Source organism: Mauremys reevesii, linkage group 7 (assembly GCF_016161935.1).
Source record: "Mauremys reevesii isolate NIE-2019 linkage group 7, ASM1616193v1, whole genome shotgun sequence".
In the NCBI taxonomy this organism is placed as follows: domain Eukaryota; kingdom Metazoa; phylum Chordata; order Testudines; family Geoemydidae; genus Mauremys; species Mauremys reevesii.
In genome coordinates this window covers 56,019,739-56,043,414 of record NC_052629.1, presented here as the reverse complement: position 1 = coordinate 56,043,414, position 23,676 = coordinate 56,019,739, and the positions used below count along the sequence as shown (strand labels likewise).

The 23,676-nt window shown below is 40.1% G+C and overlaps 1 protein-coding gene across 2 annotated transcripts in view; it reads right to left on the bottom strand.

Annotated features, from left to right (window-relative positions):
- The window catches only part of LOC120368994 (rap1 GTPase-GDP dissociation stimulator 1-like), a 50,807-nt gene extending 27,515 nt beyond the window's left edge, over positions 1-23,292 (bottom strand). The window contains exons 1-6 of one of the 2 annotated variants that reach the window (XM_039481833.1): positions 23,148-23,185; positions 8,928-9,032; positions 4,445-4,512; positions 3,973-4,095; positions 3,678-3,803; positions 489-617 (exon numbers count right to left, since the gene is read on the bottom strand). In XM_039481833.1, coding sequence (XP_039337767.1) covers positions 489-617; positions 3,678-3,803; positions 3,973-4,095; positions 4,445-4,472 — 406 coding nt within the window. In that variant the 5' untranslated portion in view covers positions 4,473-4,512; positions 8,928-9,032; positions 23,148-23,185. Of the gene's footprint in view, positions 1-488; positions 618-3,677; positions 3,804-3,972; positions 4,096-4,444; positions 4,513-8,927; positions 9,033-23,147 lie in introns of both variants that reach the window. The other variant, XM_039481834.1, reaches the window with a different exon arrangement.
- Between the last annotated feature and the right edge of the window lie 384 nt (positions 23,293-23,676).

Sequence of the window (23,676 nt, the reverse complement as noted above, 5' to 3'; positions counted from 1 at the left end):
GGCTAGGACATGTATTGAATCTTAATTATGTGTGTGTGGCTGGTCAGCAACTGCTACAGCAGCGGTCCCCAATGTGGTGCCCGGCAAGCAGCGTCAGAGAGGTGTTGCCGCCAAAATGCCGCAGAAATTCAGGGGCAACGCCTCTCGATGACACCGCTTGTCAGATGCAAAGGTTGGGGACCACTGTGCTACGGGTTCTGGTGTTTAGTTATGAATGGTTAAAGAGTATATTTAGGTTGGCCACAAGGGGGCACGTAGCAAGGAGGTAAACCTCTGTGTAACAAGAAACAAAGAGTCTTGCATTTATCCTAACTGCAGGTTTCTAATCTCTATGCAGGGAAGTGCAGTGACTTCATCTGATACTAGGTCAAAATATTTGCCTACTATGGCCAACCCTACTTGTGGAAACACTGCCTAAGAACAAGCCAATGGTAGCATGAGAAAGGAAACCAATACTGTTGCAAATTTGGGAGTGTTTTAATGCCCACCTAGGTTTGCGAGGTTGCATAAGGCCAACAGGTTGACACGGACAAGTGGCTCACTGTCTGGGTAGTCAGTTAATATCCTGACCAGTGATGTGATCACTCCTGCCTCCACCAGCTGCTCCTGAAGGTCACCTGGAAATCAAAAGCATAGAAATGAAAGGCAACAGGAATTTCATCTTGGATTAATCCATCATTATACTAACTAGGGCCTGGAGGAGGTATCACTAAGGTAAGAGTTAAAACAAAATGTTGCTACAAGATACAGACTATAAATAAGGTGCAAATTTTAACTGAGGGTAATTAACCATAGGAACAATTTGGGTTGTGGTGGACAATCTATCACTGGAAATATTAAATTTAAGATTAGATTTTTATTTTAAAAAATGCTCTAGTTAAACAGGAATTAATTCAAGAGGATCAAAATTTGATCACACTAGTCCATCCATTCTGGCCTTGTATCACATGATCTTGAATCCATTATCCTTCCAAACTAACAAGAGTTTTGCCTTGCCAATTCAGGTTAATTATATCCAATAGAAGTTCTGCATGTGGATGGAAAATGAAGAATTCTGCTGTGAAATTACAAGACCAGAACTGTGTCCTTAAACTCTACCCTCATGATAAAATTGTTTTTTGGGAGCTGAGCAGTTAGGCCATTATAAAAAAAGGTGTTAAGGCAATTGTAGTGGGAGTGAACATGTCAATGAGAGATGATACAACAGTCTAACGTAGGAGATGACTAAAATGAAGACTGAGAGATGAGGTTTTGCAGTGCTTTAAGGATGTCATCATTTAACTGACTGCTTACCTCATTGTGGGTAGTGTCAAGAGCCCTAAATTATGGAGCAGGTGGGTAAAGCTGTAGCAGCACAAGATTCAGAACAAACTTCTCAGGACCATTATAGATTCGTAGATTTCAAGGCCAGAAGGCATTGTGATCATCTTGTCTGAGCTTCTGTATAACAGTCTGTAGAACTTCCTCAAAATAATTCCTAGAGCATATCTTGTAGGAAAACATCCAGCCTTCAATTTAAAATGGTCAGTGCTGTAGAATCCACTACAACCCTTGTGTGATGGGGTATCTGCCCCACATTGGCATGTAGGGGGTTAATAGAGGCCTTGGAGGCTGCACAGGGAAGCAGCCAATAGGAAAGAGGCTGTGAGGAGCAGCCAATATAAGAAGAGCTGCAGGGCTGTGCAGGGTCAATAGCTGCATAGAGCTCAAGGAGGGAAGTTTGTGTTCCTAGCAAGAGGAAGGCATGCCAGTACTTTGGATAGAGAACAGTGTCTGAAGGCCCTAAGATGAGGTGCCAGGACACCAATGGAAGAGGCTGAGGGAAGCATAGCAGTAATAGGGGAGTTAAGGAGACACAACATGGCTATCAGACAGGGTCCCTAGCCTGGGACCAGGAGTAGTTGGCAGGCCTGGGTCCTCATCACTGGAATTGGCTGGACAGTTGGACTGCAGTACTAACCTGCAGAAGGGGGGAGTACAGATGGTGACATGGCCAGAGGGCTGTGTCATGAAGAGGATGCCACAGTCCCTGGAGTGAGATGGGTCAGAGAGCAGAAGTGACAGTGGGCAAGGCACCATCGGGAAAGGGTGTACCGACCTAAAGAACTAATCTCCAAGACGGCAAGGAGGGGGTATGGTGAGTCACACCTAGGTCATACCGTGGTAAATTGTTCTAATGGTTAACTATCTGCACTGTTAAAAATGTATGCCTGGCCCTCATGCAGGTGTATGGGAGGGGGGAACAGGTAGAATCTTAGGTAGGTCCCTCAGTGTATCAGTCAGTACAAATGAACTGGAGCGTCAGGCTTAGAGGTGGTTCAGGTTACTTTACTCACTGGAGCAGGATGAGAACTAGCAACCAGATTGTGACTCTGGTTCACAGTCTAGTTCCAGCTGTGTTCCTGGGGCAGTGCAACCCTGTATCTTGCATGAAGTTTGTGACACTGCCAAAACTTAGCTCTTTGCATTCTAGAATAATTGTGGTTGTTTCTGAGAAGATGACTTTATGAAAGATAAAAGGTTCTAAACATGTACCATTACAGTATGTTCTCTAGAAGGAAGACAGCATTATGCTTTCATATTGTTTAAACAGCTGTTCTCTTTCAGATGGAGAGGTAATCTGTGCTGTTCCAGTGCCAAAGAGTCTTAGGACATATAACAGCACTTCAGTTTAGCACCTCTCTGTATGGTGTTTTTATGTCTTAGAAGCCAGATCCTCAGCTAGTGTATGTCAGCATAGCTTCAATGAAGTCAATGGAGCTGCATCAGTTTACAAGAGGTGGGAATCTGGCTGTAAATATACACGATTATTTTCCCACTTATTTATGGAATTTCTGACAGACTCAGATAATTGTAGTTATTCTACTTCTGAAGCATCCAACCTGCTTTATCTACAATATTTAAATTCCCAACATGTTGCACTGTTTTGGGTTTCATCAAAATAAATCAAAGATGCCACAATATATGCCCAGATTTTTCCCTATGGCAAATTTTCTTAACAGTGAAACAGCATAGTTTTTATAAACATGTTTTACCATGAGAGGCAGTGCAGTTCAGTAGGTAAAGCAATGGACTGGGAATCAGAAGACCTGAGTTCTCTGCTACTGACTTCCTGGGTGATCTTGATCAAGGCAGTCCATCTTTGTTTCCCTTCCTCCCTTTGTCTTGTCTATTTAGACTAACCTCTTTGGGGCAGGAAGTGTCTCTTATTGTATGCATGTACAATGCTTAGCACAATGGGGCCCTGATCTCAGTTGGTCTCTAGGCACTATTGTAATACAAATAATTACAACTTAGTAAGAGACAGTTTAATAAAACATGCTGTTCCTAAGTGAAAGCTACTTAAATGATTTGGCTGGGGGGTTGGTATTAACTTACTGTAATTACAATGAGTAAAAAAAGTTATTCAAAAGTGACTCCAACCCCTTAATTATTGTCTCCTTGCTGTCAAAACCATGCTGTGTTTGCTAGTATGTGTCTATTGTAGAAGCAATTGGAAACTGAACTAGCACCACTGGCGCATAGCACTACATATAAAGCATGTTAGCCTCAGTCTAAGTAGAAAGCCCATGTTTAAAAAAAAACAAAAAAACCAACAACCACACAACACACACTACCCACAACCTTGCTACTGTAGCCAGAATGTACAGCACTCCTTCAGCAAATTGAGTACTTACTGTTTTCATAGCAGATGCGGCCAATGGCCCTCCCAGCATGAAGCAACATCTCTTGGTCCGTGCTTTCCAGCAGAGGTACCAAAGCTAGAACCAAACCTGCATCGATACATGGCTTCTTCATTTCCTCTGCACAGACACAGGAGAGAAGCTGCTAGGAACTTGCCTTGTTGAAATAAAACCAATACATCAACTGCAAGGCCAATAATTAGCATCCATGGAACAGATAAGTAGATTGAAAGTATACTGTAATAACAGGTTTAACATTATTTATAGGAACGCTACCCACTTTACGTACCATTCTTTGCTATCTCTGCAATCACCTGGGCTGCCTTTACTGCACAGCTTGGATTGCCTTTGAGAATTTGAGCTAAAGTTGGGAAAATCCCAGTGTCTGTGAGTAAGCTGGAGGATCTTTGCTCTGCAATGATAAACAAAGTTAACAGTAGCAGCAATGAATTTGATTTACTGTATTTGCCTTCATGGTTTCTGTAGATGTCTAGGCAGTGTTTGGAATCAAGGTCCTGATTCAGCAAGGTACTTAAGCGCCTGTCTAACTTTAAGCATATGCAGTCACTGGGACTACTCATTTGTTCAAAGTCAGGAATTGCTTAAGAACCTTGCTGAATGGGACCCTATGTGTCAGACCTAAGAGAGGAAACATTTCCATCTTCTCCGACTGTGAGAAATGAACTGTGGTTGATGTCTGGTCTGTCATCCAGCAGCCATACAGCTGCTCCTAGCAATTAGGATTGACATTATAGACCTACCCCACAATAGGAATCCCTGCTGTCTCATGTCTAATTGTCATCAGGACACCGAGTCTTCTGGAGGATGGCTATATAAACAAACACAGGCTCATGTCAGCTGAGGAAGAGTGGTGGGAGAGGGAAGGTTGGTCTTTTGACAAAGGGCTATAAGAAATGCTACTCTTTCCTACTTGAGCACTGGCTGATACAAGTCTTTTTATGCTTTGACACTGGCTGAAGGAGGCTAAAACTTCAATAGAAGAAGTGGGACTCAGCCTCGTCATAAAAAATTTTCCTAGCATAATGGGTTGCCTTATTCTATAGTCAGTCACACATACCTTCCATCGTATGCTATCCTGGAATAAAATTCCATGTTTTATGTAGATAGTAATAAAGATCTTTTGTTTTTTTTAAAGTTTCTTTATCTGCTAGGATGGATTGACCACCAACCTGCTTTTATTTATTTTTAAATAAACAAACCTGCCCCAACCCAGGCAAATAGACCATCATCATACACAAGTGACATTTAAAGAATGAAATCATGCTAGGCATTTCTAAACATTATTACTTTGCTTGAACTACAACAATGTAACACAGGTGTTAGTAGCTCTGTGATGATAGGCATATCACTATTGTGGTCTAGCATGGTGTTTGTGATTCACCTCTTTTACTTTCAAGAGACTTTCTATTGGTGCTCTAAAAAGATCTACATGTTTCCTTTCCTCAGTATCCAGAAACATGTAATCTGAGGGGGTTTTGGACATGTTTTCTAAAAAGCACATTTTCTTCTAATGAAACTCAGTAAGTAGCAGCATACACTATAATAAGTAAAACTAACATGTTTGTAAAATGTTGCAAATAAGCTAAATATCACCACAAACACAGCTAACAAGATTTCCTTCTTAAATTAAGAATAAGATTACAAGAGGCTTGTGTATAAAACTCAGCACAAACTTTAAATATTGAGCTCCAATCGCCATTTGCATAAGTGTTTTTGATTGAGGAATTTGGTGCCAAATCAAATGCCTGTGCCGACAGGTGCAAGCTTCCCCAGTGCTACTGTTCTAATATACCTCAATCCTTAAGTACAGCATCTTCTGTTTTTCCAGGCCTGTGCCCCAGTGTGCAGAAAATACATCTGTGCCAAATTATGCAAGTCTTTGTTATGCAGGAAAATCACCTAGAAAATCTCCTGTGATTTCTAACAGTGATGAGCCCAGTCCTGCAACCTTTTATTTGTGGACAAGTAATGAAGACAGCTGGCAGTACTGGGCAAGATCCACTCCAGGACAGAGGGATCCTTGCATGCCATTGAGTAGGCATAAGAACTCTTATGTCATCCTCTCTGCAGGTGGGGGAGAGGGCCCAAGAATAGTTGAAATCCACTTGAACATTTATTCTTGAGATTCCTCAAGGGTCGATGTCTGAAATAAGTTAAATGAGGAGATAGAATAAAGTTCTGAAAATATGATTAGTGGGTTTCTTTCAAGAGCTGTCAAATGCACATGTGTTGTACAAAGCACACAGTCTAACCTTCAAACGCAGACCACGTTGCCATGGCAACTGAATAAATCCCCCAAGCTCTGAAGGAGAGGCAACTAGTGCCAAGCGAATGCTGACAGGTAAAACCAACCTACTGCCACCTCAGCAAAACATAAGTGAAGCTGCAAATAAATAAGAAATTAGCCCTCAGACAGGCCTATTTACTGAATCTTCAAAGGTGCGTGGTTTTATTTTTGTAAGCAACATACTTGGGAGAAGCAAAGGGCTCTGGGGATAGGTTGGGACTGCCAGACCTTTCTACACAGCAGCCTCTGGAATTAAACACTAATAGGCTGACAATGCTTCAGAGAATGGAAAGTGAGATCTAGCCTGTATAGTACAGATGACTTGTCACCGTCTGCAGCTTTAATATTTAAGCCCATGGTGAATGAATGTGAGCTGACCCCTTGATAATAATGAAAGAACAGAGTTTCCCTAATGTCCAGTAGAAAAGCAGCTTCAAATTAGGTTGCAGATTAGAAGGGGAATGTTACAAAAGCAACAGCCTAGTGTTTTAATCTTTTCAGTGTCCTCATCTTTTCTTTGGGGGTATGAAAAGTGGGGGTGAGCAGATCGTGAGATGAGAGGATGGGTGGTTTTTAATAAAGTAGCTGGGGAATAGCGATTGTTCATAACTGAAGTGTTCATAACTCTGAACAAAACATTATGGTTCTTCACAACTGAACATTGACTTAATACAGCTTTGAAACTTTGTTATGCAGAAAAGAAAAAAAAACTTTGCTATGCTTTCCCTTTTTTTTAAAAAGTAATTTACATTTACTACAGTACTGTACGTGAGGGGTTTGTTTTTATTTTTGGTGGGGGGTAGTGGTGGGTGTTGCTGCCTGATTATATTCTTCCAGTTCCAAATGAGGTTTGTGGTTGACAGGTCCGTTTGTAACTCTGGTGTATATAATGCTGAAATTCTACTGTAATGTTCATCATGTATGATAGTTTGGATTTGTGAATAAACCATACTTATTCAAATAATTTCAGGAATTTTAGCACAGATGTTTATTCATATGAAAATTCCTAGTAAAAAGTTCATTATTTTCCTGTTTAAAAATGATTCACTAATCCAATCAGGGAGCAAAAACAACAACTTGTGACAGAAATGACCAACTACACACCATGAACAATGAAGAACAGAGTGGAAGTGAACAATGTGATCAAACTGTAGACTGAAATTTGTAACAGAACTTCCAACTTTGTAAAGTTAAATGCAATGCTTCCCAAGTGAAATGAACAAGTAGATTGTCTTTTAAGAAGATACTATGTCACTATTAGTGTATTAGCTTTTAGAATAAGAAATTTGTATGACTTATTTCTTTATTAAAATAGTTCCAAGTGAGTGTAGATTTCAGATTTATTATTAAAGGCTTCAGTTAGTTTTCTAGTCATACACCTTGAATCACATTCCAATATTTTAATTGCTGTCTAAATGTATAACTTAGCCCAGTGCTTTATTATAACTAGCTTCTGATAAAACAATCTATTGGGAAAGTCACCAAAAGATGATTTTAGGATTCAGGCATATTTCTTAGGTAAGAAATTAAATCTGGAATTTTTGCCCCTTCAGATTTTTTTGATCAGTATATTTGTCTGCTCACAGTCAGACTTGAGGAAACTCCAGAGTTTTAAATCGAAGTGGAACTCTATTTGCTGCTGTATTTCTGGATCAGAGGTAGCTAAAAATAAGACATTGCTCAAATGATTTATTGAAGCTGCTGGCCTGTTCCCTATTCCATTTAAACAAGTCTTTTCATATCATCTTAACTACACTGTAGCCAATGGCTATAGTTGTGAATCAGCAGATACAACTCCCTTTTGTAAATCTCTGCCTAGAAGGGAATGTAGTTGTTTGTTTTAAGGCTACCCCAATTAATTCTCCTCTGCTTAAATCCTCCCTCCCCCACAGCTCTCATTTACTCTTCAGGTTCCACAGTTGTCCATCTTCCAATAAAGAACCTCAGTTCAAGCAGCAGGCTTGCAATTCATTAGTTTCAAGTACCCTTTGAGGACTAATAGGACATTTCCACTGAGAAGCTAAATACTCAAGGCTGGATCATCCCCTCCATTGACAGATATCCCCACACAACTCCCTGGGAATCCCCTAGAAACCCATCTGCTGGGGCTCTACTGGGTTATGCTGGTGTGGGAACATCTGTCCTATGCAGACTCTTGCATTTCTGTGTGACACAGTCAGGGAGGAGGAAATTAAGTACTCATAGCATCAGAAACAGCTAGATAGAGCTCAGAAATGTTTTAATTCTCTCTTGGTCCCATCCATGGCTACTTCCGAGGGAACCCAGCCAACTTATGCCATCAGCATGCTGACAGGGTAAGGGAGGATAGATCAGTGCCAAGATACACACTTGCAGAGCACCTCTGAAGATCTGGAAGTCTTGAACACCTCACCTCACCCTGCTCTGCTGCCTCTCCAATCTGTCTTCCTTGAGAAAACAATTTAACATTGAACTTTTAAAATATTTAAAGTGAAAATGAACCAATGTTGCCAAAACTATATTTTTCAATATCCCCAAAATTTAAATGTTCAGGATTTAATTAATTTAAAAAGAGAGAGTTTTGGTTCTTTCTAATTTGGAGTTATTTTTTCCTCTCAAAATGTCAGAATTTCCCATGGAACAGAAGTTCAAGTTTCTGACCAGCTCTAGATTATATTTCCTAATCCAGTAAAACTGAATTTATGGTCCCATTAGCTAGGAACCTGATATTGTTTTTATATTGCTACCTTAAAGCACTCTCCTGGTAGAGTAGGACAAATTAATTTATCCATTAGCCTGTTTGCAGCAGAGACTTCACTCCTAAAATGCCCTGTTTTCTGTCATCTTGGGTGGTGGGATCTCCTTATCTAATAGATATCATGATTATATGTGAAAAGTGCACAGGAAGTCTGCTGGTGTGGCTAGGCAATCCAAAATGGTTCGGAGGGATACTTAACTGTTTTCAGCAAGAGCCAGAAGAATCCCATTTAGACTTTCAAGGATCTGATCTTCAGTTTCATCTCCAAAGAGTTTGAGACATTCCAGGTGTTGATTTAGGGACTCTGTTTAAAGAGGAAACAAAGATATTACCAGATCGCCAATATTCCATTTCATTAAGGGTCTAGGCATTCTTTTTTGGTGAATGTTTTAAAAAACAAAAACACACCCACAACATATTGCATTGAAAAGAGTGGCCCAAATCTTTCTTTGCCCCAGATCTCAGATAACAGAATTTCTATGAAATGTTTGAGGTGGAAAGGCACTCTAGGTAGTGTAGGCATAGATCTTGCTGGGCATTAGTAAGCTTGCCTATAGCTTGATTTGAAGCTAAGGTTAGACTGTAAACAAGGGTGTGACAAGCTGTGTGCTGAAGAGAATATTTTTGGGCTTGCTGAGATAAGCCGGAACACGCTGAACTGATAAGCTTGAAGTGTAGCTAAGGTGAGAACATACATGATGGATCATGTAAAGACCAATACAATGTCCAAACCAATTAGATTCAAGTATAGATTTTAGCAGCTAGGAAAAAAGTGTACATAAACTGTGTAGGATGTGATAGGATTTGGAATTGTGGTATCAACTATACCTAAATCCCCAGTGTCTGGGCCTGTCAAGTGTGGGCATAGAGCTGTTACTTGGCTAATGAAGTAACCTGAGTGACGAGCTGGAGCTGAACTGAAGTGTTGGATCCCAGAGAGCTGGCAACATGTTCTGGATCAGTTGAGTGGAAAAGATCTCTGAGGGAATCCCAACTGGTATTACGGACATACAAAATGAGCCCACTAGTTAATCTTACTTGAGTTCAGAATTCCCCATGCCAACTAGGGCCACAACTAGCAGTTGCACAGGAACAGTTTACCACAGTCAAGTATACAAGAAAAAATACTGCCTTGCATAGATATGCAACATAGCATATATAAATACACACACAAATTTGCCCCACCGTACTAATTTTTTTAAATAAAGAATACTTTGAAAAGTGTTCAGAAAGAGAAATGACTAGACAGAGGGGCAAAACAAACAAAAAAAACCCCCAGAACCATTTTTCCCCCCCAAACACCTTTTCCTCCTCCTCCAACATGACCTTTTTGTACTAGAATAAAATTAGACCCCGACCAATTCACTCATGGTTTCAGTTTAATAAAATGTTCATGCATCTGAGGAAAGTTGGCAGAGCCAATAACAAAAATCTCAGGTGTTGCCCATTCCTAGAAGAGATTAAAAAAGGATGCACAAATTTAGACTTTGAGGGAAGGGGTTATTTTTGGTTTTGGATGAACAGTGAAGAGGAGGTGAAGATTTTGAAACAAGATTCTGTGCTTTTAAGAAAATCATTCAAGCTTCTTTAAGTGTGATAGCGGTGACCCTGATCTAGATTTCCACTAACCCATAAAGAATGGGTGCCACTCCCAGTGACATTGGTGGGGTGCTAGACTATGCATAAAATGTACTTGCTTGATGATTTATGGCTCAAGTTCATTGGCTAGACTACAGAAATTACATTGAAGTGTGCAGAGCCTTTGTTAGCAGAACTGCAATAAAATAGTGACTAGTTTGTGGAGTAAAAACTAAGAACTTTGTTTTTCCATAAAAACACGTGCATATACTCAGCCCAGACATTTTTCTGCATTTTCCTAGTAGTGATAATTCATCATTCCCATTTGTTGTTGTCGTGAAGCTCGTGACATTTTTGCTACTTTCTCTCTCTCCGTGTCTGTCTATTAAGTGAGGTGAGTTTTTCTAAATGATGGTGTGCATGCTGTGCAGGAGCTGTTTTTCTCCAGCAAAATAACAGGTGTCTTGTGCTGTTTGTTGTTTTTAAAAGGAGTGGAGCAATATTGAAGGTTATTGTTGCCTATAGGACAAAAGTTGTTTTTCGTTGAAATGGGAAAAAAAAAAAAAAGAGCAATTCGACTCAGACTTTAAGGCCAGAAGAACCATTCTGATCATCTAGTGGGACTTCCTGCATATTGCAAGCCACAGAACCTCACTCACTCCTGAAATAGACCCCTAGCCTCTGGCTGAGTTACGGAAGTCCTCAAATAATGGTTTAAAGCCTTCAAGTTACAGAGAATCCATGACTTGCTCTAGTTTAAACCAGCAAGTGAGCCAGGCACCATATTGTAGAGGAAGGCAAAACAAAAAACAAAAAACTAAAAAACCACACACACCACACAGGGCCTCTGCAAATCTGACCTGGGGAAAAATTCCTTCCCAACCCTAACTATGGTGATCAGTTGAACCCAGAACATGTCAGCAGGGCCCATCAGCCATATACCTGGGAAAGAATTCTCTGTAGTAACTCAGACTCCCTATCTAGTGTCCCGTTTCTGGCCACTGGAGATTTTTGCTACCAGCAGTCACAGATGGACCACATGCCATTATAGGCAATCATACCATGCTCGCCATAAACTTATCCAATTCAGTCTTGAAACCAGTAAGATTTTTTGCCCTCACTGCTTCCCTTGGAAGGCTGTTCCAGAATGCCATTCCTTTGATGGTTAGAAACCTTCTAATTCCAAACCTCGGACCTGTTGATGGTAGTTTGTAGCCATTTGTTCTTGTGTCAACATTGGCATTTAACGTAAATATCTCATCTCCCTCCCTGGTTTTTCTCCCGCTGATGTATTTATAAAGAGCAATCACATCTCCCCTCAACCTTCATTTTGTTAGGCTAACATGCCAAGTTCCTTGAGTCTCTCCTCGTAAGGCAGATTTTCCATTCCTCTGATCATCCAAGTAACCCTTCTCTGCACCTGTTCCAGTTTGAATTAACCTTTCTTCACATGGGGGTTCAGAATAGCACACGGTATGCCAGATAAACACTCACCAGTGCCTTGTGTAATGTCAATAACATTTCCCTATTTTTACTGGAAATCTCACCTAATGCATTTTAGGATTTAATTAACCTTTTTCACAGCTGCATCACAGTGGCAGCTCATAGTCATCCTGTGATCAACCACTACACCTAGGTCTTTCTCCACCTCTGTCACTTCCAGTTGATATGTCTCCAGCATATAGCAAAAATTCTTATACATTTAGGGACTAACACCACTTTGCACTATTAAATTTCATCCCATTTTTAATTACTCCAGTTCTCTAGGTCCTCCAGATCTTCCTGTATGATATTCCTGTCCTACTCTGTATTGGCAATACTCCCAACTTTGTGTCATCCACACATTTTATTAGCAGACTGACTTTTTGTGCTAAGGTTATTAATAAAATTTTTAAGTGAGATTGAGATTGGTCCCAAGACCAAAGGAACTCTACTCTCTCCAGCCTGAAAGTTCACCTTTGTACAAAATGGGGAATGACTGCCTAGGAAGGAGTACTGTGGAAAGGGAATCAGGATTATAGTGGATCACAAGCTAAATACAAGTCAACAGCGTAACACTGTTGCAACCCAAAGAAAAAAAACAAACCCACACACCACACACACCAACCAACCAACCCCCACACCACATCATTCTGGGATGTGTTAGCAGGAGTGTTGTAAGTAAGACCCGAGAAGTAATTCTTCCACTCTACTCCAGGCTGATAAGGCCTAAGATGGAGAATTGTGTCCAGTTCAGGGTGCCACATTTCAGGAAAGATGTGTGCAAATTGGAGAAAGTCCAGAGGAGAGCAACAAATTATTAAACGTCTAGAGCTACGAGGAAAGATTGAAAAAATTGGGTTTGTTCAGTTTGGAGAACACTGACGGGGACATAAGTCTTCAAGTACATAAAAGGTTGTTTCAAGGAAGAGGGTGAAAAATTCTCTAACTTCTGAGGATAGGACAAGAAGCACTGGTATTACAAAGCTTATCTGAGTGTGTTCATCCTATTTGTATGAATGTATCGTTCTTGAATCTGAAACTAGAAGTATAAAATATAACTGAGGTCCTATTGTAATTATGCAAAGTGTGGGCCATTAATAGTGGTTTAGAATCTTGATGACTCCCATCAACTAGGACAATTGACTGTAGATGGCTGTTTACTTGCAAGCCTTCCTGTGAGTCAGGCTGGGAAGAATGAAGGCTTGGGGTCTCACAGGACATGTGACCATGTCACCTGGTACTGGAATCCATCTTTAACCTGGTGCTTTTCCATTTAGAAGGAGGGGTGGGGACCCAGAGAGACAAAAAGATTCCTGCCTTGTGCCAAAGCCATATAAGAGGGTGGAACAGAACAAAGGAGGCTGCAGTCATGAGAAATCCCCTAGCTACCACCTGAGTTGGAACAAGGACTGTACCAGGTGAAAGGATTGGGCCCACAACAGGAAGGAGTCTAGTCTGTGAAGAAGCTTATTGGGACATCTGAGGGTGAGATTTATCTGTATTTAGTTTCCTACTGTATTAGGCTTAGACTTGCATGTTTGTTTTATTTTGCTTGGTAATTTACTTTGCTCTGTCTGTTATTGCTTGGAACCACTTAAATCCTACTTGTTAAATTTAATAAATAAGCAAAATGATTTTTATTAACCCAGAGCAAGTAATTAATACCTGGCATAGCAAACAGCTGTGCATCTCTCTCTATCAATGTTATAGAGGGTGAACAATTTAGAGTTTACCCCGTATAAGCTTTATACAGAGTAAAATGGATGTATTTGGGGTTTGGACCCCACTGGGAATTGGGTAGCTGAGTGCTGGAGACAGGAGCACTTCTTAAACTGTTTTCAGTTAAGCCTGCAGCTTGTGGGGGCCGTGTTTGCAGCAGGTTAGTGTGTCTGACTCAATAAGAGAGGGTACTGAAGTCCCAAGCTGCCAGGGAAAATGGGCTCAGAGGTAGTCTCAACACATCAGGTGGCAGTCCCCAGGGGCTGTGACCCAACCCATCACAACTCTCACAGCTGTCTATGTAGCAATCGTAGCCTTCCCTCCTAAATGCCTGTCAAAAGAGAAAAAAAGGACACACACAACACCACATACTCCCTCCTGCGAACTCCCCTTAGAAACTCCCACTAAAACTCCCCAGCTTCCATCTCTGTTTGCAGGCTCCTGTGCCATTGGCTGGCTGCCTTTATAGGCTCCCTAATCAGGGCTCTACTGTGATCAAATGCCCTGCTTCTCTGTCAGCATGCTGCCCCCTACCAGCCCCTAAACACAACACACACTCAAGAGCTCACTGGCCATTTGGGCTATGAGAATTTTATGCTTTGGTATTTTATAGTAATTGTGCTATTAAAGAGGGCCGGATTCCCAACAGGATTTCTTTGATCAATCTCTTTCTGTTCAATGTTCCTTATTTATCCTGAGTAACACACTGTAGGCATTGATCTGTATTGGACCTATTGTGCTTTTGTCTGAGCACTTAGCTTTCCCAGAAACCACATGCGAAGGGCAACATAGACATAACCAACAGGGGAAGTGTCAAAGCAAAGCAACTTGTGAATGTATAGCATTGCTTAGTGGTGCAAACACAGCAAGAGCTGCTGGAATAGGGAAATTGATAAGAAGAATAATTTCTTCTGACTTGCTGTAAGAACTTAGTGAAGCTGTCTCCCTTTCTGTAGGGCTATGCACATGAAAATAACAGGAATATATTTTTTAAAAAGGGAATTTCATTTAAGTCAAATGATTCCAGAATGCAGCTTTAAGAAATGTCACACGAGCAATCCTGACTGCTGTGCAGTCTTTAGGGCTGTAGCCCACGAAAGCTTATGTTCAAATAAATTTGTTAGTCTCTAAGGTGCCACGAGTACTCCTGTTCTTTTTGCGGATACAGACGAACACAGCTGCTACTCTGAAACCTATCTTTAGGTTAGGTTTCTTAAAATGTAGTTAACAGGCAGGGATATAAATGCTAATAAAAATATGGAGGTAGATTGGGGTCAGAGTGAATGATCTGGTACCTCCTATGATTCTTCCTTTTAAAGATTGCCTTATGGGGTTGGGAATCTGTTTAATCTCTAATCAAGGCAATGATATCTTAGCTGTACTAAGAAATTCCAAAACTAAATTTCCAATATTTGAAAGTGAAAAGGTAGAAAACCATATCAATGCAATGGAGGTTGTTTAAAAACAAATAGCATGCAATAGAATCAACATTATCCTAGGCTATTCATGTAGCCTGGTAGAGTGGTAATTAAAAATCCAGGTGCTTTGTTATTCCTTTAGGGACTAGATCAGTCAAGTAACACCGTATGCACAATGACTCTTGTAGTCCTTGAAAATATTCCATCTGATTAAAATCCATTGTGTTAAGGAATTAAAATAACCACTATAAGGAAGAGAATAAAATGTGATATATTAAAAGCTACATTCAAGAAAGATTGACTTGCAGAAGAAAAAACATTTAAAACCGATATTTGAAAAACCAAATGCTTCTTTTTAGATGCTGCTATCCATCTTTCCCCTCCCCCTCCCAGTTGTTTACTGCTTACTAGAGCTTTGAGTGTAATCAGTGTAGGACTGATCAGACTCATCTTCCTTTGTTTGATCCTGAAGTGGAGTAATGTGGCAGAACCCACCCTCCCCCATAGCCCTTTCATTGAGGGCAGATCACAATGGCACAAATACAGGTTATGACTTAAGCTGTCTGGTAAAAGGAAGTTCCACATCTCAATCAAAGGTCGACGTGGCAGAATTTCTGGCAAAGCAGGCTACTAGGGAGCTGGCAGGAAAGCAGGCTGGTTAGGTAGCCCACCTGGCTTCTGTCAAAGGTTTGATGGAATCAGTACATTCCTACAGAATGTTTCAGTCCAAACAACATTTATCACCAGAAATGTGTTCCGCCAGTTCTAGCTGTGACTGAGCTGGGGGCAGGGTGTGTGAAATGGGCTGTGAGGGAGAAAGCTGATTAACTATGCCCCTGGATGGGTCATCTGCAGAGACTGGAACTCGGATGGAGAGAAGGAAATGGTTTCACTAATCTTTTATTTGCCGTGATGTGGCAGATCTTCAGCTGATGTAAATCAGCATAGCCCCATTCATTTCAATGGACTACCCCAATTTATGTCAGCCAAGGATCCACTCTGTCTAGTTTGTTTTTTTTAAACTGGTCTTCCCCACCCCCACACCATCAATTTATACACTACACTAAACCCTTCATCTGCTAATCTTTAATTTTTGAGAAGGGTTTTCTAAAATTGGGAATATAAATGCTCTCTAGTTATCTAAAGAGCATACTGTATAATAGATGGGAGCCTATGCTCATGCTATGCTAGGAGTTCTGCTTCAGGTTAAGAAAGCACAGGGTAAGGTCATAATGCTGGAAAAATAGCTGTAGGGTCTTACTCTGGGCACAGTCCAAAACAATTTGACAAGTCTTGTTTTAGTCTCCTATATATCTTCAAAAGCCATGCAGCTCATTGTAAGCTTTTGTTTTCTCATAGCACTTTTCCTCTTCAACTCTCATGAGTTACTCTACAACAACAAACCTGCCTGCATACTCAGTGGAAGAAATGCAAGGCTCCAGGACTCCTTCCCTAGGAGAAAGATCAGGTATTTATTTGATAATGAAACAGAGGGATAAAAATCAGATATGAACAAATATTGGTGATTGGCATGTGTGCATGTGGAACTAAGTAACTAATACAGGAGGTCAAATAGTCCAACCTTGCACATGAGAAATAATGTATTAGACTGTTTACAGTCTAATTGAAATAAAGGGTGGCAGAATTTGCTCCATTGACTTCAGTGAGACTCTACTTGTGACATAAGGTGCTACATAACATGCATAAAGGTATTAGGAGCTAGCCTTTAGTAGATTGATTGATTATATTCCATCTTTGCAAAGGCATGACAATGTCTCAGGATTGGCTGATTTATGTTGTTTCCAGTATAAGTATCTCATCTTGGAGCATAAAATACAGGTAAAGAAAGAACAGATTTGCCATCTCTTCAGACTTTTAAACCCGTAACTGGAAAATTGTTTCAAGTCAGATAAACCATTATCTTTGTGAAAAGCCACTTACATCCATGTTAGACTATATGTCTTGTGCCGTCATTTCACTCAAGGATGACTAGAATTCTAAACCAGTATCAGCAGATTAAAATGCACTTTGGAAGGGATTTAAAGCTAGTATCCAAAATTCTACTATAACTGTTAGTTTCTCACCAGACCTTCCTTTTTTGTAGTTTCTCTGGACAGTGTTGTAGGTTACTCATGCCTTGTCTGTAGCCATAAAGAATTTGCAAATAGAAGTACATTTTCAGGATTATACCAAGCAAGCAAATTCTTGCTGCTCCTTGCATTACCCCTACTAAGAACAGATGTGGGAGAAGGTTGTTTGTTTTTTCTGAAGAGTGACTATTGTTTTTTGGTGTGGAAGGCATTTAAAAGAATGACTGTGCTCTCCCAGTCACTCCCATAAACATGGAGGCTAGTAAACTTTTTTAAAAAATGCTTTGAAAAAAAATGTACAATAAGTTGTGCCATCTTGGAGAGAGGGATCCCTAATTTGCAGTCTTGTGGCCAAATGAGCCCTGCAAGGTTTTGAATATGACTGCATGACCTGTGTGTATGTGCATGGGATGAAAGATGAATCTAGGATACTTTTCCACCTCACCAGATCCTCTGCCTGACTGGGGCTGCTCTAAATTACTCCAGCTAAAGCAGTCCCCTACAGACCAATCTGTTCACTGGGAGTCACTAGGACAAACTGAGTTCTCTTTGAATCCTCCCACCTTTGGCTCAGCCCCCACCCCCAAACCCTCCAAGGGAGCAGGTGACTATAGAGGACTTAGCTAAGGAATTGAAGCCAGGATGCCAGCCCTAAAATGTTGTATCTCTTGCTCTCTGCCTGTAATTGTATGGGGAGGTCCAAGCAGACTAACTGCAGTTTTGTTTTTATTTGCTGGTGAATTCAAACAATAAGCAACTTCCGACAATCTGACAAACACTTAACTTCTGATATTTAAATGAGGCTTGGCCATTGCATGCTTGGAGAGTTGAGAAGGTGACTGGTAGGGTCACAAAATTTGACCCCTCCATACCGAATAGTTAAAAAAGCCACTGAACATTTTTTCCCCTCAAACCGAAGCCGTTTAGAAATGCTTAAAGTCTAATGGCCCAAAGGCCTGGAGAGTCTAAATGTTCTTTTAAACATCTCTCACTTGTTGAGAGTTAAAATATAGGGAACCCCCCCCATTTATTTAGGGTCCATAAAAATAGTATTTTACTGGTTCTGCATCCATCCTGGACAGCTGTGAGCCACCCAACCTCCTCCCTAAAGAGATGCCTCTGACTTCAGTTTTGTACTGTACTATACTTTCCTGTAGTTTTTAAACTCAGATTCAGATCCAAATCCAGATCTAAACTTTGTGACCCAGACCTCCCTGTTCAGTGGATTTATCTGAACATTTACTGTCAGTGCCCAAAACTGAGGGAGTTAATTTTGAGACTCTGGCCCCTCTCTGTACATGAGAATCTGTGACTGATGATGGTACTGTCCTTCTCAGAGTGTCTTTTGACTGATTTATGCACTGTATTGGCATTGCACATCAGCTCAACTTCCTGCCCTGCTGACTGATACATGTGAGAGAGAAGAAACAAGAAAGGACTAACAATTAAAATGACTGAAAATGCTTTCGCCTTCTGGGACAGGTTTTTGGGTTTCTCTGTTTCTCTTATAAAATTAAAAGGCCTCTAAATAGGGAGAAAACTACATTCCTTACACTTTCCTCAGGTCAAGGTGGTTTCCCTTTTTATGTTAACAAAGGGAGATCAGATCATTGGGGGTTGGAGGATGGAGTGGCAAAGGTTTTGCTTTGACACATACCCTTCCTCAATGCTCTGATATGGCATAATTCATCTTTCCTTTTGTTAGAGTGTTTGGACAAGGTCCATTTCTGTATGTCTTACTGGCAGTGCCTCCAAAAACTGACTGTAACAAGTTCTGTATTGGTAAACTGATGGTAGGCTAGTAGCTTATCCTGTCCTTTCTTCATCTGTGATTTCTCTAGTTAGAGCTTGGAGGCAGAATAATATGAATCTCTACAAAAGGGCTGTCTTGGAGCTCACACACTACTGTGAGAAATGCAACTGTCTGGCCTTTTTTGTTTCTATGGGATATTGGGTATTTTCGGTCTACTTTTTCTTTTCTTCCTTTTTTAAAAATCATAAGCATTTTTAAAAAAATTGAAGTGACTCAAGAATGATAAAATAGTTTAGGTAGAATGATACTTCAGGTATGCAAAATATTTTTATTTCAGTTAACAGGTCAAATAAGAAGAATCTCTCCAATACTCCTGACATTGCCAGAAATGCAGTGCTTACAGTGAAATACCCTCCCTTCTCAGATGTGGGCTACCTCTGACAGTAGTGGGTATTTACTCATAGTACTGTGTTACATTTTAAATTACTTGTGTGGGTCCCTGTGACACTCTCCTCAGGGAGCCCAGAACCATAAGCCACTGTGTTACCTGTCTGCCTCTGCTAGAAAGCTTTGCTGGAGCTTAAGCTGTGTGACAGCTCCCTGCCACACCAGTCTGTCTCACCAGCAAACTCCTTAAGATTCTGCCAGTCTAAACCTTGCTTTGTAGCTAACATTCAGCAAATCTCAAGTTCCCCAGAGACATCTATCTCTCTGCAGTGTCCAGTTCCTTTCACTGTGACACTCACAGAAAATTAACCAAGTCTGCTGCCTCCAAAGAGACAATGCATACACCAGCTTGTGGGCCCTCGCCTAAATGTTTTACTTTAATACTTAGCACAGAGATAGTTTATAGTAAAGCTAAGCACAAGTTTATTTTAAAAGGACAGATTTAAGTAATACTAAATGATACTTAGCAAGAGAAAGAGACAGGTATGGTTACCAACAAACCAAAAACAACATGCTTTCTAGAGTCTAAAACTTAACTTGAGCAAGCCACAATCTTTGCGTAAGCACCTTTCTCATTTACATCAAGTCATTAGCATCTCCAGCCCCTCAGCTAGGAGGATCCACTTCTCCCAGACTCAAAGAGATCTGTCCCCTTTGTCCCCCAAGAGACAGATAAGAGTCCCTTTTCTTCCTTTTTGACAGCTCTTCATCCTCAGCTCAATTTGCTTTGATCACTTCATCTACCTTAGGTAGAAATGTACCATTTTCCTTTGCTTGTAATGAAGCCATGCTGTTTTTCTTAACCACCCGTTAGCGTGATCCATGCAGACGGGTAAAGCTACATTCCTTTGTCTGGGGCAGGCTTGTTTATCAATTGCCTCCATAACCTATTTTCAGCACAATTTTATACATAACCTGTATATATAATCACCAATCATATTCATGACCAGCATATCACCAGTTTGCATATGATACCTTACAAGGCACTGTTTGGCTAAATATTCTGACAAGAGTGCAGGGTGTTCCCTTTGCCTTTTGGCATAAAGGGACACTTAGGGTCACAGTCTCTTTCCTGTATTATACTACTATAATCAGACCCCTTTCCGAAACAGTTGTGTTTCTGACTGCTGTAAAACAGTTGTCATATAATCACACCCATTTCCATGGTGGACAAAGGGATTCTGGTCTGTATGTGGTTTGTAAAGTATTTTGAGATCCAGCTATACGAGAACCATGCTGCTAAATTCTGCTCTTATTTACACCAATGTAAAGTCAGAGTAACTATGAATAAGCATCCACTATAGACAGAATTGATAGTCCACTTTTTGACATGAGGGTATTTTATTGTAATAGCTGCATTTCTGGGTAGGTCCAGGAAGATGCTGTCTTAGTTCAAATGCCTGGAGTTTCTTCAGGTTTACATCAGTAATAACCAGGATAAGGATTTGACCCAACATATTTTCAATCCAAATATAATAGTGATTGGGGCTATTCTGCATTTGCTCTTCTAGCAAAGCATTGAAATTAAGGGGACTGCCCACATGGTTAAAGTTTGGCACATGCTTATGATTTTGCTGGACTGAGTCCTGGATTATGTATTATTAAAGGGTCTAGAAAAATATAGAACATATTTTGGAGATTATGGTATCTAAGCAGAAGAGTGTTAATGAAACATAAAAGTGTTGTAAAACACAGTTTTTACAATACCCATTCACTATTGAGTAAACTACAGGAACTATATTTAAAGATGAAGACAACTTTGATCAGCATAGGAAAAAAAAAGTCTGTCAATGAAAGTCTTTCAAGTTCTATCAGTGAATGTGAAGAAAGAAAGATAATCCAGTTTAAAAAAAAATAATCACATGACCAGAAGATTGAGGGGCTGCTGGGCCTGTGTCCTTGACAAGTTTTAGTTACACAAGACTTGGGGCTTGTCTACATGGGGACATTTAGGACAACCAAGGTGAATTGACTAAAAGGTGTTAAATCAATGAGAATAATTTAAAAGCACATTAACCCCCTATATGTGGATGCTGTCACTCAGGAGTAAAGTGGCCTAAAATTGTTAGACTAAGGTGCCACAAGTGCTCCTCATTTTTTGTGCTGATACAGACTAACATGGCTACCACTCTGAAACCTAAATTCCCTGTAACTTAATCTGGCCCTGGGTCCTGCAAGGTGCTGAGCACCCTCACATTCTATAGGAATTGAGGATGCTCAGGGTCACTCAAAACCATGCAGGTTTGAATCCAACTGGCCAGATTCTCAGCTGCTGTAAATCAGTATAACTTTATTGACTTCAGGGGAGCTGACATTCCCTCAGGCACAGGCAACAACAAGCTTTGTTGACTCCAATCTATTAAGCACATCTGACACACTCTCCCCCTCCCCATCTCTGAAAAAAAAACTTTGACCCAAAGGCAGCAGCTTTGGGATTTCCCTGTGGGATTGGTGTGTTACTGTAATGCTGTTGAAGAATTAACCAGTATATGGTCAGATACTATGGAATCTGAGATCCACACATGTAAAGAATTGCCAGCATCATCTAGATTAGGTTGCAATAGTGCTGAAAAAAAGAATATTCAACTGTTTCAAAAGACTGAATGTTTCTTTCAAAAGATTAAAAAGGTTCACAAATCCATACCAGAAGTGGGGTGTTATTTTCCATTTGCTATTCTGCTGTTTAATATTTTCATTAATCTAACCAGGGACCAGAAACAATGTCATGTGACCTATTGCACACTGGGATTTATAATTACAGAAGAGGAGACGTGAACAATTTGCAAACAACACATAATCTGCAGTTTATTCTTTTGAAATATTCACTGAATACATAAAATGGGACTAATTGATGAAGAATGCATAAATAAAAAAACCCACAAACTCTAATTCAACCATCTCTAGCATTTACCCTTTAGGATAGAACCAAGTGCAAAGAAGCTTGTATTATACTGGTTTACTCTATATAGGATATTATTATATCTAAACAGTATAAGAGTGTGTGTGTGTGTGTGTGTGCGTGTGCGTGTGCAATGCTTTGAATACTACCAGAAAAGAGCTTGTAGTTTATTTTTAAATTACTTTGTTCTATTATTTATATTTATTAAGGTAATTGTTCTCAACAGCAGCTCAGTTGTCATAATCCATTTAGGGACAGCTTCTTTCACATTTACTCATGTTTACTCTGAGATTAGTCTCAGTGATGTCATTAGGTCTAATTGAAAAGTAAGTTACTATAATATGATTTAGGGTGACAGATTCTGACCCTTAATAATTGATTAGCGCTTGCTGGTATTTTTTAGTGATCATTAGAAGAACAGAATTTAAATCTCAAATATATTTTAACTCCACTATAAATGTGACCCCTTTCACAAAGCTGGACAATTCAAAGTTAGGCTTTACCCTCCTCCTTTACCTAGCCAGTTGCTGAGACCTGTTGACCCACACTTAAGACCAGACTATTTAAATTCAGCACTTCCCCCTTGTGGCACTTAATAACACGGATCTAGATCCATTAATATACAAGCTACTTTGCTTGGATGTATCTTATTCTGTGCATCCAATGGGCAATGAAGCAGTTAACCTCCCTCCTCAAACTGCTGTGCAGTATTTTATTTTGTTCTTACAAATTGGTGGGTCCATATGAAATTGATGCCTTCTTGCAGCTTGTTAATATTCAAATACACCTTATTGTTTGCATTCTTTTGGGACTGGTTTTATTCCAAGAATGTTTGATATGCAACACAAAAGATTTCAGGTCACTTTAGTAATGCATGTACTGGAATATCAACCTTCCATAATTAAATAATCCCAAGGCAATCTTACATATATATAAAATCCCAAACATTTTTGCAATTCCTATGTGAAGAAGAAAATTAAACATCATGTATTAAATATCATTTCTATCTATATTTAGCATAAGCTTTACTCACCCATAAAAACCACAGATCTCCAAACTGAGAACAATAAAGAATAGCCAATCTGTAGTGTGAAGCTCTGTCCTTTACAGCTTCCAAGCTGTGGATAAGAAGAATATTTTATAGCTGTCAGGCAGACAAGCAGCCCACAGCTCTTTCTCTCTCTCCTCTTTTTCTATGACCCTGATCTTCAAATGCATCTAATACTTCCTAATTACTTAATCCCCCACCACTGCTTGTGTTTCCAGTTCTTAGATGTCATTAACAGAAATGGAAACACAGTAATTACTATGCCAGCAGAGAACCTGTAGGAACTTAAAATAATTTCTGTTGAATCTGCCTCTGCTCTCATATAGGGGAGTGACAATTGAGCTAAATAAGGGCCAAGTTTTCAAAAAAGCCCAGATCTCATTTGGCACCTTAGCACTCTGGCAGTTTTAAAAAGTGCTCAGCACCCAGACGTTAATCAGTGTTGAGCATTCTTGAAAATCTGGTCTGTGTATTTAGAGCCAATGTGTGCTGCGTTCTTTCAAAAGCCTGGTCC